At 43.2% G+C, this 27901-nt stretch overlaps 1 protein-coding gene across 1 annotated transcript in view; it reads right to left on the bottom strand.

Moving 5' to 3' along the window:
• Positions 1–27901, bottom strand: part of BNIP3 (BCL2 interacting protein 3) — an 83533-nt gene that overhangs the window by 40539 nt on the left and 15093 nt on the right. The window contains exon 2 of the mRNA XM_073595687.1: positions 847–1024. Within this exon, the coding sequence (XP_073451788.1) occupies positions 847–1024 (178 nt within the window). The remainder of the gene's footprint in view (positions 1–846; positions 1025–27901) is intronic.

Below are 27901 nucleotides of genomic sequence, written 5' to 3'. Positions count from 1 at the left end.
AAACAGTAATCTAATTAAACGGTAAGCTAATTAACAACTAGTTATCTAGACAAGCCTAGGTGACTCAGTGGCCACCCAGACAGTTTGGCACCAGTTCCCCAGTAAGAAGACCTAGGGCTGTCCAAATCTCTAAAAGGATTACCAATGGGAATTCACACCTAGGAGGCACACAATGGGGAAAGACACCTTAGTAAACAGCTTTTAGCAGAAGACCCCAGCATCAGGTTGTTTTGAGCTCATTATATTAACATCTGCTCTGAGTCTCTCAGTCTAGGAGGGGGTCTGAAGCAGTCATTGCTGGTTTGGGCACAAAGGCCCCAAATCTGTATCCAGGTCCTCGGAGTCTGGGCGTTTCAGGGAGACATGGACCCGAATCAAGACCTCTCCAAGGGTTCCCCAGGCACACACCTCCCAAGAATAGAGCCACCTCAAAAGCCAGGGCCCATAGTCAGTAGGCAAGAGGCTAACCTGCAGTCCCCTCCAAAAGCCCCTGTCCTGGTTGGGTCTGTCACAGGTACCCACCTTCCACACTCCTCACCAAAGTAAGGATGACTCCGCTTGTCCTGCCCCCTCCCCTCCTGTAGCCTCCTGGGATATGTTACATGTCCCAGGAAGCTGCAGGACCATTCAGAAAGCACCAAGTGAGCTCAGGCATGTGCAAAGGGGAGAAAGTTGTGGTTTCTCAGGAAGACACAGCCGGCTTCCATATCCAAGATGGCAGTGCTGAGGACCCACAGTGGGAAGAAGAACTGTGCTGGACTCAGGCACTGGTAAGTACCTGACTTTTAGAAGTCAGCAGCTGCAGCATTTGTAGCTGCTGGCCTAAATACATTTAATAATATATACCTGTCACAACGTGAACTCTCTCTAGAGCTGCTTCGTCCAGACTCATGCTGGGCATCCAGAAGTATTTTTTCCATGTCACCATTATGAATGGAGATTGAAGCTGGCACTTGCTCTTGGCCCACTAACGGTGGTACTCCACCATGACCGTTGTTGCTGAAATGCAGCTCCACCCAGGAACCTACAAGTCGAAAGATAAAAAAGAATTAGTTAAAAAGACTATTAAAAAAAAAAAAAAACAGAAATGGCTATTTTTTTGGATTAGGAAACTTAATTTTTGCGCTTTTTATTAATTTTACTGAGAAGAAAATTAAACAATTAAAAAAGAAAAAACATACAACACATTGAAATTAAAACAAAGAAATACAGTCTCATGCCTTTCATCATTGAGCGTGCACAAGGTGTTTTGCCAAATATGGTTGAATCACACAAAGTAAAAAGAAGTGTCCGTATCACAGAACATTAATGAGCGTACAGTCTCCTGACTCACTGACCATCAGGGGATGAACCCAGAGGTGAGGGGAGGTAAACCAATGACCCCAAATCTTATTGAATATATACAGGGAGCCCCCGTTAGCAAAAATAGGTTGGTACTGGACAAAGGCCAAACTGATCACATTTTCCATTCCATCAATGAAGGAGCAGAGGACTCTTTGGCATAGAAATGTAATGCTCCAAATAGTATCTGGGACTTGGAAAGGGGTTGTGCGTCATTCCCCAACCCCAGGAAACACACTTTGGGCAAACTAGCATAAGGGAAACCCAATTCAAATTCAATGAAAATGGATTTGCACCAAATATTTGCGCATATATAAAGGACAAGATCACAGGACATAAAGCTAATACGCCTCCTGACCAAAGCCTCAAAAGCACAGTGGAGAATGGCAGATTTTCTAATTATATAGCCTCAAGGGAGAGTAGTAGATTTGATGATACAATTTAAGTTGTATTATTTTTATCTTCATATAAGTTATAGGTTGGCTTCATACCCATGCACTGTACCCACATTAAAACTCAGGTTTTACATGTGATACCACAATGTAGGGTAATGCACTGCACTCTGTGTAGTCCCGTTCATTTACAACGTCACCTAAGCTTTCATTTTTACACTTGTATTTAGCGAAAATAACTTCCACATCATGTCAAACCGTCATGTAAGGCCTATAGACACAAACACACTAAAGAGGAGTTCCGCCCACCCCACGAAAAATTAAAAGTCAGCAGCTACAAATACTTTAGCTGCTGACTTTTAAATATACGGACACTTACTTGTCCAGGGAGCCAGCGATATCAGCACCGCAGCCGATCTTCGGATTGGCTATCGGGTGCAGCCACCGCCATTGGCAGTAAGGGAACCCGGCAGTGAAGCCTTTCGGCGGCGTCTCCCAGAAGTGGGGAAGGGGACCTGTCAAAAACAAGTCCCCGTTCCCCCCTCCCCCATGAAAGGTGCCAAATGTGGCACTGGAGGTGGACGAAGAGACGAACACTTTTGGGTGGAACTCTGATTTAAGTGGAGAATAAATTTCGGCGGCCAAAACAGATGGGCTGAAAATGGTGTTTTCAACATTTTGCTGATAGAGATAATGGCGCCGAAAATGCTTTTTGCGATTTTACTACGTGCTTGTGGTGTGTTTTTTCAATGGTCAAAAACGGCATCAAAAAAATTTAACACAGGTGCGTTGATGCATTCTTGCTGCGTTCTTAATGCATTTCGAAGCGGAGGTGTGTTTTTGTTTAACTGACCAAAAATGCAGCAAGAAAGATTTTGAACACCACAACTCAAGCGCAACACACCAGTGTGAAGACATACATAGAATTTAAAGAGATGCATTTTTAATTGAGCTTTCCTTGTGCTAAAAAAGGTGCCAACATATTCATTTAAAAAAGTCAAATATATATATATATTCTATCTTTTCATGCGACAACACTGAAGAAATGACACTTTGCTACAATGTAAAGTAGTGAGTGTACAGCTTGTATAACAGTGTAAATTTGTTGTCCCCTCAAAATTACTCAACACACAGCCATTAATGTCTAAACCGCTGGCAACAAAAGTGAGTACACCCCTAAGTGAAAAATGTCCAAATTGGGCCCAATTAGCCATTTTCCCTCCCCGGTGTCATGTGACTCGTTAGTGTTACAAGGTCTCAGGTGTGAATGGGGAGCAGGTGTGTTAAATTTGGTGTTATCGCTCTCACTCTCTCATACCGGTCACTGGAGGTTCAACATGGCACCTCATGGCAAAGAACTCTGAGGAGCTGAAAAAAAGAATTGCTGCTCTACATAAAGATGGCCTAGGCCAGGGGTGTCAAACTCAAATTCATCGGGGGCCGCATCAGCAGTATGGTTGCCCTCGAAGGGCCGGTTGTATATTTAGGACTATGTATATACTCAGAGTGCAGGGGTCAGGAGTGCCCTATGTACAGAGTGCAGGGGTCAGCAATGCGCTACATACAGAGTGCAGGGGTCAGGAGTGCCCTACGTACAGAGTGCAGGGGTCAGGAGTGCCCTACGTACAGAGTGCAGGGGTCAGGAGTGCCCTACGTACAGAGTGCAGGGGTCAGGAGTGCCCTACGTACAGAGTGCAGGGGTCAGGAGTGCCCTACGTACAGAGTGCAGGGGTCAGGAGTGCCCTACGTACAGAGTGCAGGGGTCAGGAGTGCCCTACGTACAGAGTGCAGGGGTCAGGAGTGCCCTACGTACAGAGTGCAGGGGTCAGGAGTGCCCTACGTACAGAGTGCAGGGGTCAGGAGTGCCCTACGTACAGAGTGCAGGGGTCAGGAATGCGCTACGTACAGAGTGCAGTGGTCAGGAATGCGCTACGTACAGAGTGCAGTGGTCAGGAATGCGCTACGTACAGAGTGCAGGGGTCAGGAATGCGCTACGTACAGAGTGCAGGGGTCAGGAATGCGCTACGTACAGAGTGCAGGGGTCAGGAATGCGCTACGTACAGAGTGCAGGGGTCAGGAATGCGCTACGTACAGAGTGCAGGGGTCAGGAATGCGCTACGTACAGAGTGCAGGGGTCAGGAATGCGCTACGTACAGAGTGCAGGGGTCAGGAATGCGCTACGTACAGAGTGCAGGGGTCAGGAATGCGCTACGTACAGAGTGCAGGGGTCAGGAATGCGCTACGTACAGAGTGCAGGGGTCAGGAATGCACTACGTATAGAGTGCAGGGATCAGGAATGCACTATGTACACAGTGCAGTGGTCAGGAATGCGCCCCAAGTTTCCTCACATCTGTTCTCTCTCCTACCTTCCTACCTGGCCCAGCTCTGGTACCTCCCCGTATAGGCGGCTCCCTCCCTTTGTATTGGGCTATAGTTAGTAGTTTCCTGTTTATTGGGCTATATATGGTACCTCCCTCTGTGGGCGGATCTCTGTGTTTAGTATCAGTACTCAGTTTTGCTATGTTTTTTTTCACCATCACTTCAAAATAAGCAGCACACACTTCATAAACACAAGTGCTTAAAAAGCCCTCAGGACACAGCCCGCTGGATGGGGAAAAAAAAAAAAAAATAGCTGTCAGCAATCTCTGCCGCTATGCAAAAAATGTCACTATGCAAGAAAAATGTCACTATGCAAGAAAAATGTCACTATGCAAAGAATGCCAGTATGCACGAAAAATGCCACTATGCAATAAGCCGGCGTCGCTGGAGAGACTGGGGAGGCAAGAGAGCAGAGGCGGGTGGAGGCGGGTACAGGGCAATGACGGAGACAGGGCAGCATCGTTGGCTGAGGAAAAGCTGAGGGAGTCGGAGACAGGGCGGAGGCTGAGACAGAGCGGCATCGTTGGCTGAGACAAAGCTGAGGGAGGCAGGGGTGGAGGCGGAGACGGGGTGGAGGCGGAGACAGGGTGGAGGCGGAGACAGGGCAGAGGCGGAGACAGAGCGGCATCTTTGGCTGAGACAAAGCTCAGGGAGGCGGGGGTGGAGGCGGAGACAGCACGGAGGGGGGGAGGTTTACTTGTTCTCATGGAGACTGACCGGCCCTGCCGCTCGCGAGGGGGGGGATGTTTTCTCGTTGCCTGGGATACCTGGCAGAGGGCCACATGAAAAGGCCTGGCGGGCCGGATTTGGCCCGCGGACCTTGTGTTTGCCACCTGTGGCCTAGGTTATAAGAAGATTGCCAAGATCCTGAAACTGAGCTGCAGCACGGTGGCCAAGACCATGCAGCGGTTTAACAGGACAGGTTCCACTCAGAACAGGCCTCGCCATGGTCGAGCAAAGAAGTTGAGTGCACATGCTCAGCGTCATTTCCAGAGGTTGTTTTTCAGTGCTGCCAGCATTGCTGCAGAGGTTGAAGGGGTGGGAGGGTGGGGGGCAGCCTGTTAGTGCTCAGACCATACACCGCATCAAATTGGTCTGCATGGCTGTCATCCCAGAAGGAAGCCTTTTCTAAAGAAGATGCACAAGTAAGCCCACAAACAGTTTGCTGAAGGCAAGCAGACTAAGGACTTGGTCCTGGAACCATGTCCTGTGGTCTGATGAGACCAAGATAAACTTATTTGGTTCAGATGGTGTCAAGCGTGTGTGGCGGCAACCAGGTGAGGAGTACAAAGACAAGTGTGTCTTGCCTACAGTCAAGCATGGTGGTGGGAGTGTCATGGTCTGGGGCTGCATGAGTGCTGCCGGCACTGGGGAGCTACAGTTCATTGAGGGAACCATGAATGTCTACATGTACTGTGACATACTGGAGCAGAGCACGATCCCCTCTCTTTGGAGACTGGGCCGCAGGGCAGTATTCCAACATGATAACGACCCCAAACACACCTACAAGACGACCACTGCCTTGATAAAGAAGCTGAAAGTAAAGGTGATGGACTGGCCAAGCATGTCTCCAGACCTAAACCCTATTAAGCATCTGTGGGGCATCCTCAAAACGGAAGGTGAAGGAGCGCAAGGTCTCTAACATCCACCAGCTCTGTGATGTCGTCATGGAGGAGTGGAAGAGGACTCCAGTGGCAACCTGTAAAGCTCTGGGAACTCCATGCCCAAGAGGGTTAAGGCAGTGCTGGAAAATAATGGTGGCCCCACAAAATATTGACACTTTGGGCCCAATTTGGACATTTTCACTTAGGGGTGTACTCACTTTTGTTGCCAGTGGTTTAGACATTAATGGCTGTGTGTTGAGTTATTTTGAGGGGACAGAAAATTTACACTGTTATACAAGCTGTACACTCACTACTTTACATTGTAGCAAAATGTAATTTGTTGTCACGTGAAAAAGAATAAGAAAAAGAATAAAATATTAACAAAAATGTGAGGGGTGTACTCACTTTTGTGAGATACTGTATACTAAAATTTTCGGTACCAAAATTTCCATTTGGTGCACCTCTAATATTAAGTTAGATTTTCAGATCCAATTAAGACTTATGCTGACATTTTGCTTATCCAGCCATGGGCATGAGTGATGTGAAGGGGCGAAACAGCCTCTGGGAACCACGAAGGTAAAGATATCCTGTACAGCAATACTCCAGAGACCAACTAACTTGTCTCAGAACAAGTTTTTTTTTTTTTTTTTTTTTTTGCTTTTATAATTGTGGTCAGCTCATCTCTTTTTTTTTTTTCCCTTTTACTCTTCGCAGTGAATGTCCCATAACACATTGCACCTTGAGCAGCAAGGGACATTCATCTGTTACTTGTCTGAGTATAACAAGTGCAGCTAAATTATCAGTATAGCTGATAATTATCAATATATCACTCCCATAGCGCACATAACATGCATACAACTCCACTAATGGTAATGCCCACTAGTAGCATCTGGACTGCAATGGCGTCATCCCTGTAGTCTGGAAAACTACAGTGAGGTAGGTAAAGGACTGGGGAATAAAAATCGGAAATGGCACAATTGGAAGCGCAATTAAAGGCATTACTGGAGAGAGGAATTACAAAGTATCTATAGCCAAAGTTGAAGCAACCAATACCTGCCTCTTCCTGCAGCAGCAGATCAGTCCTAATGTGAGCTAATTCTGGCTGATGGGCGAGTCTAGATCATGCCTCCACTGACCACATCCAAACCTCCCATGTAGATAAAAAAATAAAAAAATAATAAATAAATAAATATAATACAAAAAAAAAATAACAAAAGTGTTTAGGTATAATTGAAAGGAACTGGCTGGCAGAAATGTGGATGGTATTGTGACAGTACAGTTCCTTGTCCTAGTAATTGTCGCCCAGGGTTCTCAAATAGGCAGGTTGAGGGGCTCCAGGGGTATTTAATGTGGAGTTATATCTGTTTTATCAGTTTCCTCCAAAGTTTGTAAAATCCATTTGGGGACCTGGAGCCCGGAGATTCCATAGCGTTATGGCTGGTTGATTGAGCAGGCGGGTCCTGGGCTTATAGCAGAGTCAGGATTAGGGTTCTGGGTTCCACCTTCCCAACGAGTCCAGATGTGCACTAGTGGAAGCCAGAGACCCAAGTCTGAGGATCAGAGCAGTTGAGGGGCTGCTTTCTAGATAGACGCTGTGTGCGGCCAAGGAGACAGATGAGAGCCTGAAGTAGAAGGCCTGAGCAGCAAGGAAGCTGAAAAGAGGTCCAGTAGTTGTACGGGAACCCTGTTATGTGGCCAACATGACTGCGCACCAGTGCACAAAGCAAGGTCCATTCAGCAATCACAAACCTGTAAAAAAGTTGCCATGCTAAAAATTTACACAAGACAATTATTTTATCTTGCATGTGCCACAATGGAGCATTAAGCTCTGGTTCACAATGGTGTGGCTTTGAAATCGTGCTACTTCAGTGGGATTTCAAAGCTGCAGATCAGTGAGATTTGCACTGTGGCTTTCAACCTCATTTAACCACTTAGTGATGGCCCTATAGCAGTTTTACTGCTACAGGGTGGCAGCTGTGCGCAGGATCATGTGTGTGTGTGTGTGTATACATATATACACATGTGATCCTGCACGCAAATGCATGCCACCAGCGGCTTGTTCCCACTGTGATTACACACAGCACAAGCCCATTGGCGGGTACTGAGGATTCGATGTCCGCCGGCACCTGCTGATCATCAGCCAGAGAGAAAGAACTGCAATCTGCCTATGTAAACAGGGATGGAATTTGTGTCTCTGCGAAGCAGGGACTAGAATCTATCTCTTCCTCTAGTAAAAGCACCTCCCACAGTTTGGTAAAACACTGGCTAGGCACACAGTTAACCCTTTAAATCGCCCCTGATGTTAACACCTTCCCAGCCAGTAGTACAGTGACAGTGCATATTTTTAGTACCGATCACTGTATTAGTGTCACTGGTTCCCAAAAAAAGTGTCAAAAGTGTCAGAATGTTCGTCGCAATATCACAATCCTGCTATAAAAGTTGCTGATCACTGCCATTACTAGTAGAAAAAAAAAAAAAAATGCCACAAAAATATCCCATAGTTTGTAGACACTATAACTTTTGGGCAAACCAATCAATATACACTTTTTGGGATTTTTTTAACCAAAAATATGTAGCATATTGGCCTACATTAATGAAGAAATTTGATTTTTTTTTTTTTTTTATTGGATATGTTTTATAGCAGAAAGTTAAAAAAATATTTTAATTTTTTTTTCAAAACTGGTTGGTCTTTTTTGTTGATAGCGCCAAAAAAAAAAAAAAAAAAAAAAAAAAAAACGCAGAAGGTGATCAAATACCACCAAAAGAAAACTATTTGTGGGGGGAAAATAAAAAAAAGGACATTGATTTTATTTGGGTACAGCGTCACACGACTGCACAATTAATTGTCAGTAAAAGTAACGCAGTGCCGTATCGCAAAAAAAATGACCTGGTCAATGGAGGTAAATCTTCCGGGAGGTCATTCGTTAACAGAAGTCTATGCAAGTTGCAACGCAATTGGGAAAAAAAAAAGTAGTGCAGGAACCTTTTTCATAATTGCGGTGACATGAGTCGCAGTGATATGAATGGTTCCATTGTCGGCAATGGGGTGTAACTTGTCATGCGATTTGACAGTTTCAAATCGTGTGAACGGGGACTAAAAAGGGGAATAAATCTCTGATAAAGCAAAGTGCAAACATTTGTGCTGAGCGTTACCATTTTGCTTTTGTTACTTATAAACCTCACCTATGAGATAACATTTTAAATCAGCAGATTTTGACGGTTATCTTTTTAGGTAAATATCTTGGGTCACGCTACATTATAGAACTTCCAGTCACAATTAAATAACTAATAACTAATTATCATTTTTCCAACACTGAAATATAGTGAAAATAAAATAAAAATATTGTATAATAAACATGTAATCAAGTCTGCTATTAAATGAAAGCCCTTTCTGTCCCCAGAAATGCAATATATGATATCTTAGGCTGCATTCACACCTGAGTGCAGCATCTTTAAGTGCTTTTCCGTCGATTTTGGCGTGTTTTTGGGCTTTTGACGTTTTTTTTTAAATAGCCAACAGAGAAAACTGTTATCTTTTTGCATCACTTGTTGCTACTTATTTCAGCTTTTTTAGCTTTTCCATTAGCTTTTATTTCTTCTTTTATTATTATTCATTTATTATGTTTTTTTCTTCAGGGTAAGGGGTTCGAGTTCAGTTTAGGTTAGGATTAGGATAAAAGGTTTGAATAAGTTGCAAACTCCATCAAAGCATGGCGGACCTTACCGGCACAACATGAGGCAGTAATTTATCAAAAATATAAATCTTTATTACAAAAGGTTAAAAAATTACATACAACGAACAGAGACACCCTACTAACAAACAAGGTCAACAAATACCCAAATGGACATAGAGCTTAGGATTGAATTATATCAAATATTGTATGAACATGGATTGTGTAGAGGTATCAATAAATGGAATCCATAAGCTCCTTCATGTCTTCTTGTCAACGCGTTTCACAATATTCGCTTCCTCAGGACATTTTTGGCTAGGTGCTGGTAAACCCAGAGACAAATAGGGGACAACACCGCATAAAGACAGATTGCGAAACCAAGGTCAACCCTTCCCACTAGATAGATGAGAATAATAAGGCAATTGTATAGCCTTACAATGGAAGGGGAGAGAATCTCGCCTCTAATATAAGCGTTCTAATTGTCATTCAGTTCGATTGGACTGTATGGAGGGGAAAAAAGGCTGTATACAGGATATTTTGTCAAATATGATGATATCAAACACTGGGATTAGTGTATCCGATCCCAAAGCAGCAAGGAAGTGTATCAAGTTTATATCACTTCTATGAGCCGATAAGCAGTAGCTTGGACTATACGTAAAGCCTTATTAGCAAGTATTAACAAACTTTCAATGTTTGGGGGGGGGGGGGGGGGGGATAGGCTGATAGAGTAAAACCACAGCCAGATAATCCCCTCGTGACGGAGATAGGTGCCTCCTGGATATCGAGTGGCTAGTGTAGGTGTCCTTGAACCCTTGGGGGGCACCCACACTAGCCACTCAATATCCAGGAGGCACTCATCTCCATCACTAGGGGATTATCTGGCTGTGGTTTTACTCCACCAGCCTACCCCCCCCCAAAAAAAAATTTGGAAGTTTGTTTATATTTGCTAATAAGGCTTTACGTGAATTCCAAGCTGCTGCCTATCGGCTCGTAGAAGTGATATATACTTAATACAATTCCTTGCTGCTTCAGGATCGGATACAATAATCCCAGTGTTTTGACATTATCAAATTTGACAAAATATCTTATATACAGCCTTTTTTTTTCCCTCTGTCAGAGAACTCACCTTGCTGGTCGCGGTGCTGGCCGCCCTGGTGCGCATTGGCACACGCGTTCCTGTGCGCGCTGCTGTGAGTGTTCCTGTAGGCGCTGGTCTGTGTACTGGCGTGCGTGCGTGCAGGCGCGTGCGTGCGCGTCTAAGCGTCGGCGTGCACTTGTGCGCGCCGTTTGGCGCCAACCGGCCTATTTAGGTTTGCCATGCACTCTGCTCAGTGCTGCCTGATCAACAGCTCCCTGTGCCATAGTTCCCGTTGCCTATCTTGTGTTCCTGTGTACCTGATCTCCTTACGACCCGGCTTGCCTTTGGATTCTATTGATTGCTGCCTGTACCTGACCTCGGCCTGTTTGACTCCGCTTCTGCCTGCTCCTACTGTACCTTTGCTGCCAGCCTGCTGCTGAACCCTGCTTGTGCCCTGATCTGCCTGCTCTGCTCCTGCTCAGCACCTGTTGGCCTGTGTTCCAGACTACTGACCTGCTGCTTGAAGATCATCTCTCATCTAGTGCCTGGATCCCTTCAGCAGGCTTTCATACCACTCCGCACTCCCATGCCTCCTGTCTGCTCCACCAGGGGCCGTGAGTTGGATACGTAAGGGAGTCTACCCTCTGCCCAAGCGGACTCACCAGTCTGGTAAGTGGAAGTCTGACACCCTCCTCCAAATAGTCCAATCGGACTGAATGACAATTAGAACCCGCTGTATCCCTGGTTATATTAGAGGCAAGATTCTCTCCCCTTCCATTGCAAGGCTATACAATTGCTTTATTGTTCTCATCTATCTGGTGGGAAGGGTTGACCTTGGTTCCGCAATCTGTCTTTATGTGGTATCATTCCCTATTGGTCTCTGGGTTTACCAGCACCTACCCAAAAATGTCCTGAGGAAGCTAATATTGCGAAACACGTTGACAAAAAGGAGCTTATGGATTCCATTTATTGATACCTCTACACAATCAGTGTTCATACAATATTTGATATAATTCAATCCCAAGCTCTATGTCCATTTGGGTATTTGTTGATCTTGTTTGTTAGTAGGATGTCTCTGTTTGTTACATGTAATTTTAACCTTTTGTAATAAAGATTTCAATTTTTGCTAAATTACTGCCTTATGTTGTGCCAGTAAGTTCTGCCATGCTTTGATGGAGTTTGTAACTCATTCAATCCTTTTATACAATTAATGGATGTTGGCATAGTGGGGGTCTCTCCTTTCTAGAGTTGGGGTTATTTATTTTAAATTGTATTCATTATTATACGAATAATAACTGAATGAATAAAATGTAAAATAAATACACAAATAAAAAAAAAATCATGAATAAAAAAAAAAAAAAAATCATGCTAAAGTAACAATAAATAATTAACCTTTAACTTTCACCCTTAAAAAAATAAAATAATAATAAATGACTAAACGCCCTAACACAAAATAAATTATTATTTTTTTTGTTCGAGTCTGGCTGTCTGTTATTTTATTATTAATAATAATGTTAATATTTAAGGTTAGAGCTTAATTATTATTTATTATTACATATTTTATTTATGATGATTTTTAGTTAGTTGTGTCTTTATTTTACATTTATTTATTCATATATTATTACTATTTTATTTTTTACTTTTTTAATTTGAGCAGAAAATCGTGCAGAAATGCATAAAATACACGCAAATGGCGTGTTTCCATTAATTTCTATGGGAATACAAACATGCCAAAAATGCCCAAATCTGCCCCAATCTGAGCGACAAAAAAAAAAGCTCCAGAACTTATTTGAGCTTCAGGCGTTTGGCTTCAGGCGACATGGAGTGGAGATGTGAACCATCTCCATAGAGAACAATTGATTTTTTTTCTCCTCCAGCGTTTTTGAGCTTCAAGCTTCAAGCAGATAATCGCCCAGGTGTGAATGGGGCTTTAGGGTTGACTACAAAGGCTAAAAGATTTAAAATGAGCAGATATTATCATCATCATCAAGGATAAGATCCTCCTAATGATCTCCTAGCCCACACAATTTAAATTGGGAAAACTGGAGTTCCACTTTAAAGTTACTACAAAACAAAAGAGGTTATATAGGTTCAGAACTGAGGAGAAACAACAGTGAGTTAATAATAAGTCTGGTGAACGGTTACGGCATTTACCGGGAACAAAAAAGGAACACAACACACGTCACAGCTCGGCATACCTTCATACTATCACTGTCATCTTTCTATTCAATGTAAACTCTCTGTATTGTATGTGGAAATCAACTGACTGCAGTCACATGGCTTTGTTTTCACCTTACTCCGAACGCAAGGGAACAAAAGTTCAGCTAAAAATAGCAAGCCAACATGAGCTAATCTGTTACTAGAATCCAACCAACAAATAAGCAATCACCTATGAGGAAATATTTAACCAGATCGTCAGCTAATTAGAGAATAGAGTGAACATCTGATCACTTGGAGGAGTGAATAGAGGCATCTCAATGTCGGAAACATTGTCCTTATAACTCGGTTGACTCACAAGTTTGTTTACACCATGAAGGCACAGAATGTGCCAACTCCAGTACTTCATAGTGTACTCCATGGTTATTAAACAGCAGATAGAATATATTTGATATTTTTGCTGCCTTGAGCATGTCTGAATAATTTTATATTGCAGAGAATGAAATTGGAAAGACGGGGGAGGCAGGGTGGTGAAACCTCCCTCACTAGCAAATATACTAAGCCAGTAGGTCATTTGGCTCATCAGAGTTCACCCAGAACTGGATTTACCAACAATGCATGGACGATTTCCAGCAAACCTTGCTTTAAGAGCTTATCATTCTAAAACTGACCTCTCACAACAGGGCAGTAGGCAGTATGTCCCACTGGTGACTTCAGTGCTCCCAGGAGCCCCCAAATCCCGGGCACGTGAAATATGCAGATACGGTCTTTCCTGTAGGTCTAAGCTAAAGTGCAAACTCACTACATGCCACAAAGTACTGCAACCTGGGCAAGGCCCTAATGACAGTTGTGGTGTGGAAAAGATTTAAAAAATAAAAAAAATATCAAAAAAAATTGCCGAACACAAGTAGCAGCCCAGAGTTCCTCAACAAACTCAATACCTCTCCCACTAAACGATTGTCATCATAATACTACATAAAACTTACTCTGTTTAGGTGCCCCTCTCCTTTTCTCCAAAACTGTAACTGTTTGAATTCCTGTTTTTGCTGTCCTTCTTTCCACCACAACTGGCCCTTTTTTTTTTATTCTCAGCTCTTCTTTCCTTCTCTATCGCTCTTTTAGAACCCTTGTGCGACTGTTCTATACAACTGTCCCATCTTAGACCTGGTGTTCTTCTCTCCCCAACGGTCATTTAGACCCCCAGTTCTTCTTTCCTCCACAAATATTCTGTCTTAGACCTGCTGTCCTTCTCTCCTCTACAACTGTCTCCCTTTTAGAACCTCTGTTGTTCTTTCCTGCACAAATGTCCCGTCTTAAACCTGCTGTCCTCTCCTCCACAACTGTGTTTGTTTTAGACCCTCTGTCCTTTTTCTTGTCACAAATGTCCCTCTTTTAGATCTTCTGTTGTGGTTTCCACCACAACAGTCTCTCTTTTAGGCCCTCTGTCCTTCCTTCTTCCAAAACTCTCTCTTTGTTAGACTCTGTCCTTCTCCCTCCAAAACGGTTTCTCTTTCAGACACGCTACCCTGCTTTCTTCCACAACGTTCTTTTTTTTTTTTTTTTTTTTTTTTTGGGCCTTCAGTCCTTCTCTTCTCCACAACTATCCTGCTTTTTGACCCACTGTCCTTATTTCTTCCATAAGTATCTTGAACTGCTTATTTTCAAACAACATTTTTTTTCCCTCCAAATGGTGCATCAATATGCAAGAATGCTTTGAGTTTGACATCAGTATCAAACAGCTAAAATACATAAAGTAAGAGGTCTTACCTGTCAAAGAATTTTTATTTTTGTCCATCTAGTCAGAGAAAATTAAATCAGACAATCAAGGAGGAGGACACCCTGTTCTCTGTTAGTGTATTAATCTGTATAAGGCATAGACTTGTGTCCTCTCTCCACCCCCAGCCACCCACTCTGTTCTATCCTTCTGTCAGCATGTTTCTTTTCATCACATTTTAATGCAGAACACCGGATGTTCTCCCAATCCTGCCCCTCCTCTCTACAAACTTGAGTGCTACTCTATATGGTATTGCAAAAGGCCAACACCAGTTTAACCACTTATGGACCGAGCCTCTTTCTGAGATTTGGTGTTTACAAGTTAAAAACTGTTTTTTTTTTTGCTAGAAAATGATGTAGAACCCCCAAACATTATATATATATTTTTTTATAACACCATAGAGAATAAAATGGTGGTCGTTGCAATACTTTTTGTCACACCGTATTTGCACAGCGGTCTTACAAGTGCACTTTTTTGGAAAAAATTCACTTTTTTGAATGAAAAATAAGACAAACAGTAAAGTTAGCCCAATTTTTTTTTTTATTGTGAAAGATAATGTTACGCCAAGTAAATTGATACCCAACATGTCACGTTTCAAAGTTGTGCCCACTCGTGGAATGGCGACAAACTTTTACCCTTAAAAAATTCTACAGGTTGCATGTTTTGAGTTACAGAAGAGGTCGAGGGCTAGAATTATTGCTCTTGCTCTAACGATTGCGGTGATACCTCACATGTGTGGTATGAACATAGTTTTCATATACGGGCGCTGCTCACGTATGCGTTCGCCTCTGCATGCGAGCTCGGAGGGACGGGGTGCGTGTTTAAAACATTTTTTTTACCTTTTTATTTTTAATTTTTAAACTATTCTTTAAAAAAAAAAATTGGGTCACTTTTTTCCTAATACAAGGAATGTACACATCTCTTTCAATAGAAAAAAACATGACAGGACCTCTTAAATATGAGATGTGGGGTCATAAAGACCTCACATCTCATATTTACACTAAAATGCAATACATTTTTTTTTTTTATGTCATTTAAAAAAATAAATAAATAAATAAATTACGTCCTTTAAGAGCATTGGGGGCGGAAGTGAGGTTTTGACGTTGTTTCCGCCCTGCAATGACATGGAGACGGGTGGGGGCCATCTTCCCCTCACTTGTCTCCATGTCAGGCTAGGGAGAGGATCCGATCGCCTCCGCCGCTACCGACGGCTCCGGTAAACGGCGGAGGGCACCGGAGATCAGCGGGAACCTCTCCCACCGCCGATAAAAGTGATCTTGCGCCATAGAGACCACTTTTATCTTGAAGTGGACCGCCTGCTGAAGAAGAGGATACCAGGGTTATGGCAGCTAGCTGCTACCATAACAACGGTATTACTCTTCAAAATAGCAACATAAAACGACGGCGGGCGGTCCAGAAGTGGTTATATAGGAATATATATATATAATTTTTTTTTTTTTTTTTGGAAATGATGAATTGGCCTTTAAAACGAGAATCTTTCCCTCTTTCACATCAGCCTGCATCTTTGTACTGGTTTCTTTAAAAAATATATTTTGTGGTTTTTTTCCCCCCTCCCCATTTTCTGATTTCCCTGAAGACAGTGGTTAGGTAGCCCAGCCACTGAGATGCCTCCTGGGAAGGGAACATTACTAGTGCCTTCAGGGTTATCTCGCTCCTAAACTGTGAGATCAAGAGATCTCACAGTGTTGTCATAATACACATGCGCTAGCTGAAGCCCACGATGTCATGCACCTCATCTCATGGATGTCCTGCACAAAATTACACTCATTTGTTGGTAAAAAAAATAACTTTCTATACGATTGTAATATTATATAGCACGTGCTGTCATGTGCTTCACCTAGTGCATGCACAGTAGACCTCATCGGTGGGCTGAAATAAGGAACAAGAAAGAAGAATCCGGCCCCTAATGACGTTAACTTTGGTGGTGTAAATAATAAAGCTTACTGATTTATTAAAGAATACCAAGTTACCCATCATCCCCTCACGTTCTCTCCAAAACATACTCCATTCTGTCTAAGCCATCCTAGGGCTATGTGCCACCTTTTCTATTTCGGAGGGAGGAGGGACTTTGACCTAACGTTTACCGATGAACAACAAGACTGTATCTTGTATTTTGCCCATCGTTCTTCCATAGCTAAAAGGCTCCAGGAATCGGGGTATAAGGTCCTGGCTCGATGGTACACCCTTTTACACAGGATCTACCCTGCAGTCTCACCGACGTGCTGATGTTGCCATCAAGATGATGGTCCCATGCTACATATTTTCTGGACGTGGCCCCGCCTCCGTCCCTTCTGGGACTCGATTTGGAATCTGGTGCTAAGGTCGATTGATCTACACCTAGAAGACTGGCCGGAGACATGTCTACTCCACTTAAAGGAGAAGTCCAGCCTGAGCTCATTCGGCTAGGCTTCTACTATGGGTCACAGGAGTGCAATTCGTTTTGCACTCCTGTGACCCGTTTAGCTTCACAAATTTATGTAATTTTCCCTGTAAATCCCATCTGAAGAGAAAAATATAACAAAGCCTTCATGGTCTTTAAAAAAAAAAAAAATGTTATGAAGTCTTTATATGAAAACAGCTGATCTAAATGTAAATTGCACAAAATCCGAGTGGAAAATTACAGCAATATAAATCCGTCATTCCTTCCTCCTCCGCAGGGAAGTGTAAACAGAAGAGAATGAGGGTGATAAGTCAGAGTTTGCGACATTAATGGGTTTGTGTAATAACATGTAGCAGCAGATTTGGACCCAATGACTTTAACCCTGAATGCAGGACCTGTGCTTGGTTATTGTGTGATCCGCAATACGCACATATTGGCACCACGATGTTATGAAAGGTGACATCATTACTCATGCCGCAATTCACCTTTTTTTTTTTTTAACACCTTTGCAGCACTGTGCCATGACCCTTATCAGTATATCAAAGATCACCATTCACTAGTCTGCACACTCTATTAGCTTATTTACATTTGCTGGGTTGAGGGGGCTGTAATTCCCCAGCAGTTAAGCCATGTTTTTGATGTTTAACTAAAACACTAAACACATAAACCTTTACATCTTAAGAAATGTGAAACCTTTCTTCTCATGTGATGGGCGAAGGTGAGTGAAACCAATGCAAGATTCCTAATTAAAGCGGAGGTTCGCTGAAAAAAAAAAAAAAAAAAATTTAAAGCCAGCAGCTTCAAATACTGCAGCTGCTGACTTTTAATATATGGACACTTACCTGTCCAGGGCGCCCGCGATGTCGGCAGCCGAAGCCGATCCGTCCTTCGGCTCTTGGCTGCTGCCGTCGCCATCCTCGGTAAGGGAATAAGGAAGTGAAGCCGTGCGGCTTCACGTCCTGGCTCCCTAATGCGCATGCGCGAGTCGCGCAGCGCGTCCTCTCAGGTCCCTGCTGTGTTCTGGGACCTGTGTGTCTCCCAGAATACAGCGGGAGAGGACGGGGTAGGCGCCGGAAGTGGCATAGATCACCGCAAGCGCCGTGGTGATCTAGGCCAGGAAGTGGGAGCAAATACCTGTATTAGACAGGTATCTGCTCCCTCCAAATGTGACACCGGAGGGAGGGGAGGAATCCAAAAAGTGGAAGTTCCATTTTTGGGCGTTTGGTTCTCCATAGGATCTCTCTCTCTTTATCTCTATCTATCTATATATATCTATATATATATCTATATAGATATCTATCTATCTAGATAGAGATATCTATATATCTATCTATCTAGATATAGATATCTCTATCTATCTAGATAGAGATATCTATATTTCTATCTATCTAGATAGAGATATCTATATATCTATCTATCTAGATAGAGATATCTATATATCTATCTATCTATCTATCTAGATAGATAGATAGATAGATAGATAGATAGATAGATAGATAGATAGATAGATAGATAGATAGATAGATAGATAGATAGATAGATAGGATAGATAGGATAGATACACACACACACACACCTCAATTATTCTGTAAAGATCTAATCAATTCATTCATTTGTTAATAGATAAATATTAGATTAAAGAAACTTTCTAACAGTGGGTGCGTGTCCCTGAATGCAGATAGTGATAGTTCAGGGACACGCACTTGCACCCACACCAATGGTATACTGGGACACAGTGGCTGTGTACATTCAGCCACTGTGTCCCAATGGACATAAATGGGTAAACATGGCCCTGCAGGTGCATACGGTATACTATGCTATGTGTGAACAAGGCCTTAGAGATATAGGGCTACATGGACAAAGTGGTATCTTACCACATCCGAGTTTTTCAGTAAAAAAAACAAACAACAAAATAAAAAAAATAAAAAAAACACGCAACTAAAATACAGCATGAGTTATTTTATGAAGTCATGCAGTATTTTAGTGGTGAAAGCCTGTGGTAAATTTACTACCAGCGGTAGCCGGTGTCCCTAACACAGACTGTAAATAGCTAGTTGTTAGGTAATGATCGGCCGCAGGCGTCCTTAAAGAGGAAGTAAATCCTTATGAGTTTTACTTCCTCTTTTGTTTCCTGCAAACCCTGCAAAATAAAAGCATAATGGGCTCCTATGCATTGCATGGGATGTGGTTATGTGAATGGAGCCCCATAGCGCAGCATTTCTCAACCTTTTCAACACAAAGGAACCCTTTAAATAACTTTCCAGTCTCACGGGAACCCTTTGCTAAAAATGACTGTACCTACCTACACCTCTCGATAGATTTAGAGATCGTCAGTGGGAAGAATGCTCCTTACATTTGTGGTCACTGGGAAGAATTACTCCCCTTACAGTTAGCTAAAAAAGATCAATAGTTTTAGAGGGAACTTATTTGAGAGGCAGAAATTGCTTATTGCTCAAGGAAACCCTAGGAACCTCTGGAGGAACCCTTGTTGAGAAACCCTGCCATAGAGTGTTGTTTTCCCCAGGTAGCTTGAAGTTTCCCTCTCGCCCTTACATGGTCCACTCAGAACATGGTAAACAACACAGACGGCTCATCACAGGGACTAAAAAACAGCCCAGCCAATAGACATGACCTAAATATAGCTCCATCCAGAAGAGATCATAAGAGGACGCATTGTGTCCTATCGTTAGAAGACATTTGATCTTCTACTTGTTTGGACGTGACCATGAAAACAGCCAGGGGAACCCCCACCATGATCCCGTCACTGAATGTTCTGAGCCAAGTCCCGCACCCTGCTGGGAAACAAATACAAACACTGGTGTATACAAGTGTGTCCCAATTCACCTACTCAGTGGCTGGTTTTGGTTGCGCTTTTTTTTTTTAAATTGCTCATTTATCATTTCTATACAGTTGTGCTCATAAGTTTACATTAATTACAAGCAAACAGATCACAGGTGAGGATGGTTACCTTTTAACCAATTAAGGACTGAGTCTCTTTCTGAGATTTGTTGTTTACAAGTTAAAAACTGTTTTGTTTTTTTTTTGCTAGAAAATTACTAAGAACCCCCAAACATTATACTTTTTTTTTTTTTTCGAACACCCTAGAGCAGGGATCCTCAAACTATGGCCCTCCAGCTGTTGCGGAACTACACATCCCATGAGGCATTGTAAAACTCTGACATTCACAGACATGACTGGGCATGATGGGAATTGTAGATCTTGAACAACTTAAGGGCCATAGTTTGAAGACCCTTGCCCTAGAGAAAAAAATGGCGGTCGTTGCAATACTTTCTGTCACACCGTATTTGCGCAGCCATCTTACAAGTGTACTTTTTTGGGGGAAAAAAAAAAATACACTTTTTTGAATTAAAAAAATAACACAACAGTAAAGTTAGCCCAATTTTTGTTTATATTGTGAAAGATAATGTTATGCCGAGTAAATTGAAACCCAAAACGTCACGCTTCAAAATTGCGCCCACTCGTGGAATGGTGACAAACTTTTACCCTTAAAAATCTCCATAGGCGACGTTTAAAAAAAAAAAAATTCTACAGGTTGCATGTTTTGAGTTACAGAGGAGGTCTAGGGCTGGAATTTTTGCTCTCGCTCTACCAATCGCGGCGATACCTCACATGTGTGGTTTGAACACCATTTTCATGTGTGGGCGCTACTCAAGTATGCATTCACTTCTGCGCGCGAGCTCGGCGCGTTTAAAAAAAAAAAAGTTTTCTTATTTATTTTACCTTAATATTTTTTATTTTTACAATGTTCTTAAAAAAAACCCAAAAAAGTTGTGTCACTTTTATTCCTATTACAAGGAATGTAAACATCCCTTGTAATAGAAAAAAAAAGCATGACAGGACCTCTTAAATATGAGATCTGGGGTCAAAAAGACCTCAGATCTCATATTTACACGAAAATGCAATAAAAAAAAATAATTGTCATTTAATTAAAAAAAAAAAGGCCCTCTAAGAGCTATGGGCGGAAGTGACGTTTTGACGTCACTTCTGCCCTGCAATAGCATGAAGACGAGTGGGGGCCATCTTCCCCTCACTCCTCTCCATACTCAACGCCAAGAAGGATCTGATCACCTCCACCTCTACCGACGGCTCCAGTAAGCGGTGGAGGGCACTGGAGCGCAGCGGGGGGGGGGCCCTCTCCCACTGCCGATAAAAGTGATCTTGTGGCGAATCCGCCGCAGAGACCACTATTATGGGAAACCGGACCGTCCGCCGAAGAAGATACCGGGGTTATGGCAGCTAGCTGCTGCCATAAGAACGATACTCCTCTTCGGAAAATTCGGAAGTGGTTAATAGCCAATCAAACCCCTTTGTGTCAACTTGTGTGCATGTTATCAGGCCAAAATCACCAGGGTATGTAAACTTTTGATCAGGGTCATTTGGGTAGTTTCTGTTGTCATTATGATTTTAAAAGAGTAAACACAGTTGATTGATAATAAATGGCTTTAGCCAAAACACTGACCATGAGTGAAAGAAAAGTTTTTGTGTTATCATTCATATTCTCTGAAAAATGGCCAAGAAATCATAAATTCTGCCAGGGTATGTAAACTTATGAGCACAACTTTATATTTACCAAAAAATGCCTACAAGTGCTGTACATTAACACTTCATAACCAGCAACGTCTAAAGAATAAGCACATTCCTAATGGCACCCACACGCATCAGCAAACCGCCTGAGTTTTCCGGCACGAGAAATCACTTTGCTTCCGTGCGGTAACTTAGGCAGGCGGGATAAATTAAAGAAAATGTGACCCCCACATTTCATACTCCTGATATGTGCCTGTTGTACCCCATGTACTTGTATTAAAAAGTATCCTGTTCCTTTGAGTACGAGTACCGCTATATTTGGTCAAGTACTTTCAGGTACCAAGTACGAACACTTTGCGGTGCAATTTGTGTCAATACAAAAAAAATTGGCGCAAATCGCAAAGAATCGCATGCAATTTGAACAGGCATGGAGTGTGATTCTTGTCCGATTCGCATGCGATTTCCCCCACTAATCCTGTGTGTGTGCGCATATATAGAAGGGAAATGTGCCATCTAGTGGGCAGTTTAAAAAAAAAAAAAAAAAAAAAAAAGTTAGAACTCACAGTACATATCATGGTCTGCCAATGATACCAAATCAGGGTCACTTGAGGTGCTCAAAGGGATGGAGGAGAAGCCCTGGGACCCCCATGGAAATAGGGAGGAAGTGAGGTTGGGACGGGAGGGGGGGGGGGGGGGGGGGTGGGACAGTCTATCTCTGCTCTAGCCCTGTGAGCACCTACACACACACACACACACACACACACACACACACACACACACACACACACACACACACACACACACACACACACACACAGGAGCGGTGGGGGAAATTCGCATGTGATTCAGACAGGATTCACACCGCATTTCTGTTCAAATCGCATGAGATTCTTTGCAGTGCGATTTGCGCCCATTCGTTTTGTATTGACGCAATGAACGGGAAACTGTGGGACCTGCTCCCGATCATGTGACCACTGTGACAGCCAAGCACAGTGGCCATGCAATCCTTCCCACCCACCAGGCCTACAGACCGGGTGAAAGGGACGCCGAGGCTGGGTGTGAAGGGGTTAAATTATATCTGAATCTAAAAACAAAATTTAATGTAATGCAGCTTACCATTCCTTATGCTAAAGGGGGGGGGGGGGGGAGGCTAATTTGGTAACTAAAACAGCTTTTCAAAACTCAGAAAAAAAAAAAAAAAAAAACATTAAATGGAAAATTATACGAGAGATCCCAGCAGCTTAGAAATAAGAAACGGTTTTCTGTTTAGACAGACGTTCCTCTGTGGACGGATGTTTGTGCCTTAACACGTTCACCCAGACATGATGCAATGTGTACAGTTATTTCTTCATATCCATCGGGTGATGTCTCTACAGAATGAATCTGATCCCTCGTCACATCACCGTCTTCAATGGAAGTGAAATGATACCGACTGGTATTGGCAATAAGCAGATCCTGCTTTTGTACTCTGCAGAAGTACAGTCATGGGAAAAAGTAAGTGTACCCCATGCAAACTGTTGACTTGGGCATTCACATCTACTTTTGGGGTCAACCAGTCCTCATTCACACCTACATTTGGGATCAACCAGTCCTCATTCACACCTACATTTGGGATCAACCAGTCCTCATTCACACCTACATTTGCGATCAACCGGTTCTCATTCACACATACATTTGGGATCAACCAGTCTTCCTTCACACATACATTTGGTGTCAACCGGTCCTCATTCACACCTACATTTAGCGTCAACCGGTCCTCATTCACACCTACATTTAGCGTCAACCGGTCCTCATTCACACCTACATTTGGGGTCAACCGGTCCTCATTCACGCCTACATTTGGGGTCAACCGGTCCTCATTCACACCTACATTTGGGGTCAACCGGTCCTCATTCACGCCTACATTTGGGGTCAACCGGTCCTCATTCACACCTACATTTGGGGTCAACGGTCCTCATTCACACCTACATTTGGGGTCAACCGGTCCTCATTCACACCTACATTTGGGGTCAACCGGTCCTCATTCACACCTACATTTGGGGTCAACCGGTCCTCATTCACACCTACATTTGGGGTCAAACGGTCCTCATTCACACCTACATTTGGGGTCAACCGGTCCTCATTCACACCTACATTTAGCGTCAACCGGTCCTCATTCACACCTACATTTGGGGTCAACTGGTCCTCATTCACACCTACAATTGGGGTCAACCGGTCCTCATTCACACCTACATTTGGGGTCAACCCGTCCTCATTCACACCTACATTTGGGGTCAACCCGTCCTCATTCACACCTACATTTGGGGTCAACCCGTCCTCATTCACACCTACATTTGGGGTCAACCCGTCCTCATTCACACCTACATTTGGGGTCAACCAGTCCTCATTCACACCTACATTTGGGGTCAACCCGTCCTTATTCACACATACATTTGGGGTCAGCCAGTCCTCATTCACACCTACAGTGTGGGGAAAAAAGTATTTGATCCCCTGCTGATTTTGTACGTTTGCCCACTGACAAAGAATTGATCAGTCTATAATTTTAATGGTAGGTTTATTTTAACAATAAAAGACAGAATAACAACAACAACAAAAATCCAGAAAAACGCATTTCAAAAAAGTTATACATTGATTTGCATTTTTAAGAGTGAAATAAGTATTTCACCCCTTCGCAAAACATGACTTACTTGGTGGCAAAACCCTTGTTGGCAATCACAGATGTCAGACATCTCTTGTAGTTGGCCACCAGGTTTGCACACATCTCAGGAGGGATTTTGTCCCACTCCTCTTTGCAGATCCTCTCCAAGTCATTAAGGCTTTGAGGCTGACTTTTGCTAACTCGAACCTTCAACTCCCTCCACATATTTTCTATGGGATTAAGGTCTGGAGACTGGCTAGGTCACTCCAGGACCTTAATATGCTTCTTCTTGAGCCACTCCTTTGTTGCCTTGACCGTGTGTTTTGGGTCATTGTCATGCTGAAATACCCATCCATGACCCATTTTCAATACCCTGGCTGAGGGAAGGAGGTTCTCACCCAAGATTTGATGGTACGTGGCCCCACCCATTGTCCTTTTGATGCGGTCAAGTTGTCCTGTCCCGTTAGAAAAACTCCCAAAGCATAACATTTTCACCCCCATGTTTGACGGTGGGGATGGTGTTCTTGGGATCATAGGCAGCATTCCTCCTCCTCCAAACACGGCGAGTTTAGTGGATGCCAAAGAGCTTGATTTTGGTCTCATCTGACCACAACACTTTCACCCCGATGTCCTATGAATCATTTAGATGTTCCTCAGCAAACTTCAGACAGGCCTGTACATGTGCTTTCTTGAGCAGGGGGACCTTGCGGGCGCTGCAGGATTTGAGTCCTTCACGGCGTAGTGTGTTACCAATAGTTATATTTGGCGACTTTGGTCCAGCTACCTTTTAGTTCCTGCCTGGACCGTTGCTTCGGTCCTCCAAGGCCACAGAGGCGATCAGAGAGTATCAACTCTTTGATTGCCTATGGGAGCAGCCAACCACACCGTCTGACAGAAAAGATAAGCCCAAGAAACATCAGCACTCGGAATGCTTTCATGAGAAAGCCAGCTGCAAAAAACATTACCGGGGTTATGGCCGATATCTTCAGCCATAGTCCTAGTAAGCCACTTGCAAACCGCAATGTATATATATGTATTGCGGTCATAAAGATCATCTGATGCAGTCTCTCAACCTTTTTTAATCACAGAAGAACCCTTAAAATAATGTTCAGGTCTCAAGGAAATCCTGTGACATTACAAAAAACTTCGGGCACCTCTCCAGGTCCCCAATCCCATGCTTTCTGGTGACTCTCACCGATCTAAAACAAAGCTTCTACCTCCACTTGTATGGGAGGTGTTTACTTTTTTTTTTTTTTTTTTTTTTTTTTTTTTTTTTAGGGGGTGTTTGACAGGCGGGAAGAAATAAGAAAGTTGTTGGGAGAGGGGGGCTAAAAATGCAGCTCAAGCACATGTCTTTGCTGCCCCCAATCGCAAGTGTAAACCTATAAGCATCGTAAATGGATCTGAGCAGTTAATTAAAAAGGTTATCAAAAAGCGTTTTTGCCATGCATTGGCCACACAGTGATGGCAGCTGTGCATACGGTGAAATGCGTCCCTATACCATGAACAGGGACTATGTGATTTTCACAAATATAAAGTGCCACCAACAATGGCTTTAGCTCATGGCTCCCACCCTAGGTCAACGTTCAGATCACAAATCTATGCAATGATGGTGTACTAGAATTATCCATTGCTGATACATGTACATCGCCTGATCTTATGCTTATCTGCCTTTGAAAATAGGAATTGCTCACAGTAAAATTATTATGGGATGAGGACATCAGTTGCTAAGCAACTCAGCACCTATTCATTGTTAGAAAGAAGAGACAGGGTCATCCCGATGTTTCTACAGCAAGGCTTCCCAGCAGAAAAGGAGGCTGTACAATCCATATGCATGGTGAGGACTGGAAGGACTCTGATCCTGGACACCTGTGGTTGAAGTGTGCCTAGAGCTTGGAAACATTAGAAGCCCCCTGCAGTCACAGCGCCCAAACCTGCAAAGTTGCAATGTATACAAGCAACATTCCCTTAAAGTCAGTTTAAGTCCTGGTTCATACTGATGTGATCCAAAATGCATAGATTTGCATGTAACATTGTTTCCTATGAAGGTCACATCTACGCGGTGCAATACTGATGTGGTTAAAAAAAAAGGGTCATGTGCATGTTTAGTGCAGAGCAATTTTAAGCTCCATAGACTATAAAAATCACATTACAATCGCAGCTGTCAAGCACAAATCTCACTGCAAATTGACATTACAAACCACATGAAAATCACACTGCATCGAGTGCGAACCTTGACTGCATTCTTTTTTGTTTCAGAGGTGAGCTACATTTGCAGGAATAAGCAGTCGCAAATGGGGTGGCGTGCACTTCAAGAGACAAGGTCACTTTGCCCATTCTAAAGGAAATGATAGTATCACCCGATAGCCGAACCCCCCAGACATTCAGTAGGTGGTAGGATCACCTGAACTCGGACAGTGGTGCACTCTTAAAAGTGCTCCGCTGATCGCTTTCCAGAGCCTGAGCAATTCATTTTTACATTGGGCCATACAAAAAAAACTAGGACTGTTGTGGAGGGCCAAACCTAAATAGGAGCTCCAGGCTCCCCCCCAAAAATTAGAAGTCAGCAGCTTCAAATACTGTAGCTGCTAACTTGGAATATACGGACTCTTACCTGCTCAGGGAACCAGCGATGTCCTCACCCGAGCTGATTGTTCAATCGCCTTTGGTAGGAAGGAAGGGGGGCCGAACTTCCGGCTCAGATCTGATGCAAAAGTGGGATCGGGTACCTGTCAAAACAAGATAACCGCTCCCACTTCCCCCCAAAAAGTGAAAAATGTGGCAGTAGAGGGGTGGGGGTGGGGGTGGGGGGGAACAAGCAGAACTTCCCCTTTTGGGTGGAGCTCCGTTTTAATTCTGGTCCAATATTAATTTTGGACCTGAGAAGGTCCATAAGTACGTAACCATATAGAAATCAAACACCTGGCACTGGGAATAATAGGTACAACTGCTCATAAAGTCAGGCTTTTTCAGATGGGCGATTGGGGGTGTTAAAGGATAAGATCACCTTTTGGAAAATGTTACATGTTCCACCTGTATTTATAGTAACGTGTTCCAGCTCCTGCAGCCTCTCCCCCTCTCAATGTGACAGCGGGTAGGGGATCTTCCCCCCTGCATCCACCGCCATAATTCAAAAACTGTGGAATAGATCAACTACTATCTACTATTACTGTCAGTCACCACGGCTGACCTGTGTGAACGGCTCCCAATGGAGTTGGTTCACACACTAAACCTTGGCACAGAGCCAGCAGCATTGGGCTTTGCGATTTTTGACACGATTGTAGCGTTTTGTCTCTCGACAATCACGGGGAAAAAAAAAAAAAAAAAATCACACCGTGTTTGAGGTGCCATTAAGAAATAATGGCATCTCAAAAACGCATCTTGCCTGCGATTCTGGAATTGCGGGTGGAATCATGAAGATTCCGCCCACGATTTAAAATCGCCTAGGTGTGAACCTATTTTTTTTTTGTACAGTTCACAACATCTACATAATATACACAGGAGGTTTATGATGAATCTGGAAGGTGACCATTTACTAAGTCTTGGTTCACACTCTGAAGCCGCCCCACACAGCGCGAGTTCAGTGCGGCTTGCAAACGACTTCTGTAATAGAAGTCAATGCAAGCCGCTCCAAAATCACCCCAAAGTAGTACAGGGACCTTTTTCTAAGTCGGAGCAACTTGAGTCGCTCCAATTAGAACGGTTCCATTGCGCTGAATTCGCCTGACAGATCGCCCCTGCGTGAACCGAGTCTTAGAATACATTGTTGTCATTTGAAACAAAATTGAATAATAAATTGGATACAGGGAGGATTTGATTTAGATCTGTTGTGCTTTTTTAAGGACAGTTTTCCCGCACAGTATTTATTATTGAGTAATTTTTAAACGAGGATATTTTTAAGATACCAAATCAATCTATATG

This window comes from Aquarana catesbeiana, linkage group LG08, assembly GCF_042186555.1.
Source record: "Aquarana catesbeiana isolate 2022-GZ linkage group LG08, ASM4218655v1, whole genome shotgun sequence".
Classification (NCBI taxonomy): Eukaryota; Metazoa; Chordata; class Amphibia; order Anura; family Ranidae; genus Aquarana; species Aquarana catesbeiana.
The sequence above is the reverse complement of the archived record's forward strand: the minus strand, read 5'-3'. Positions and strand labels throughout refer to the sequence as shown.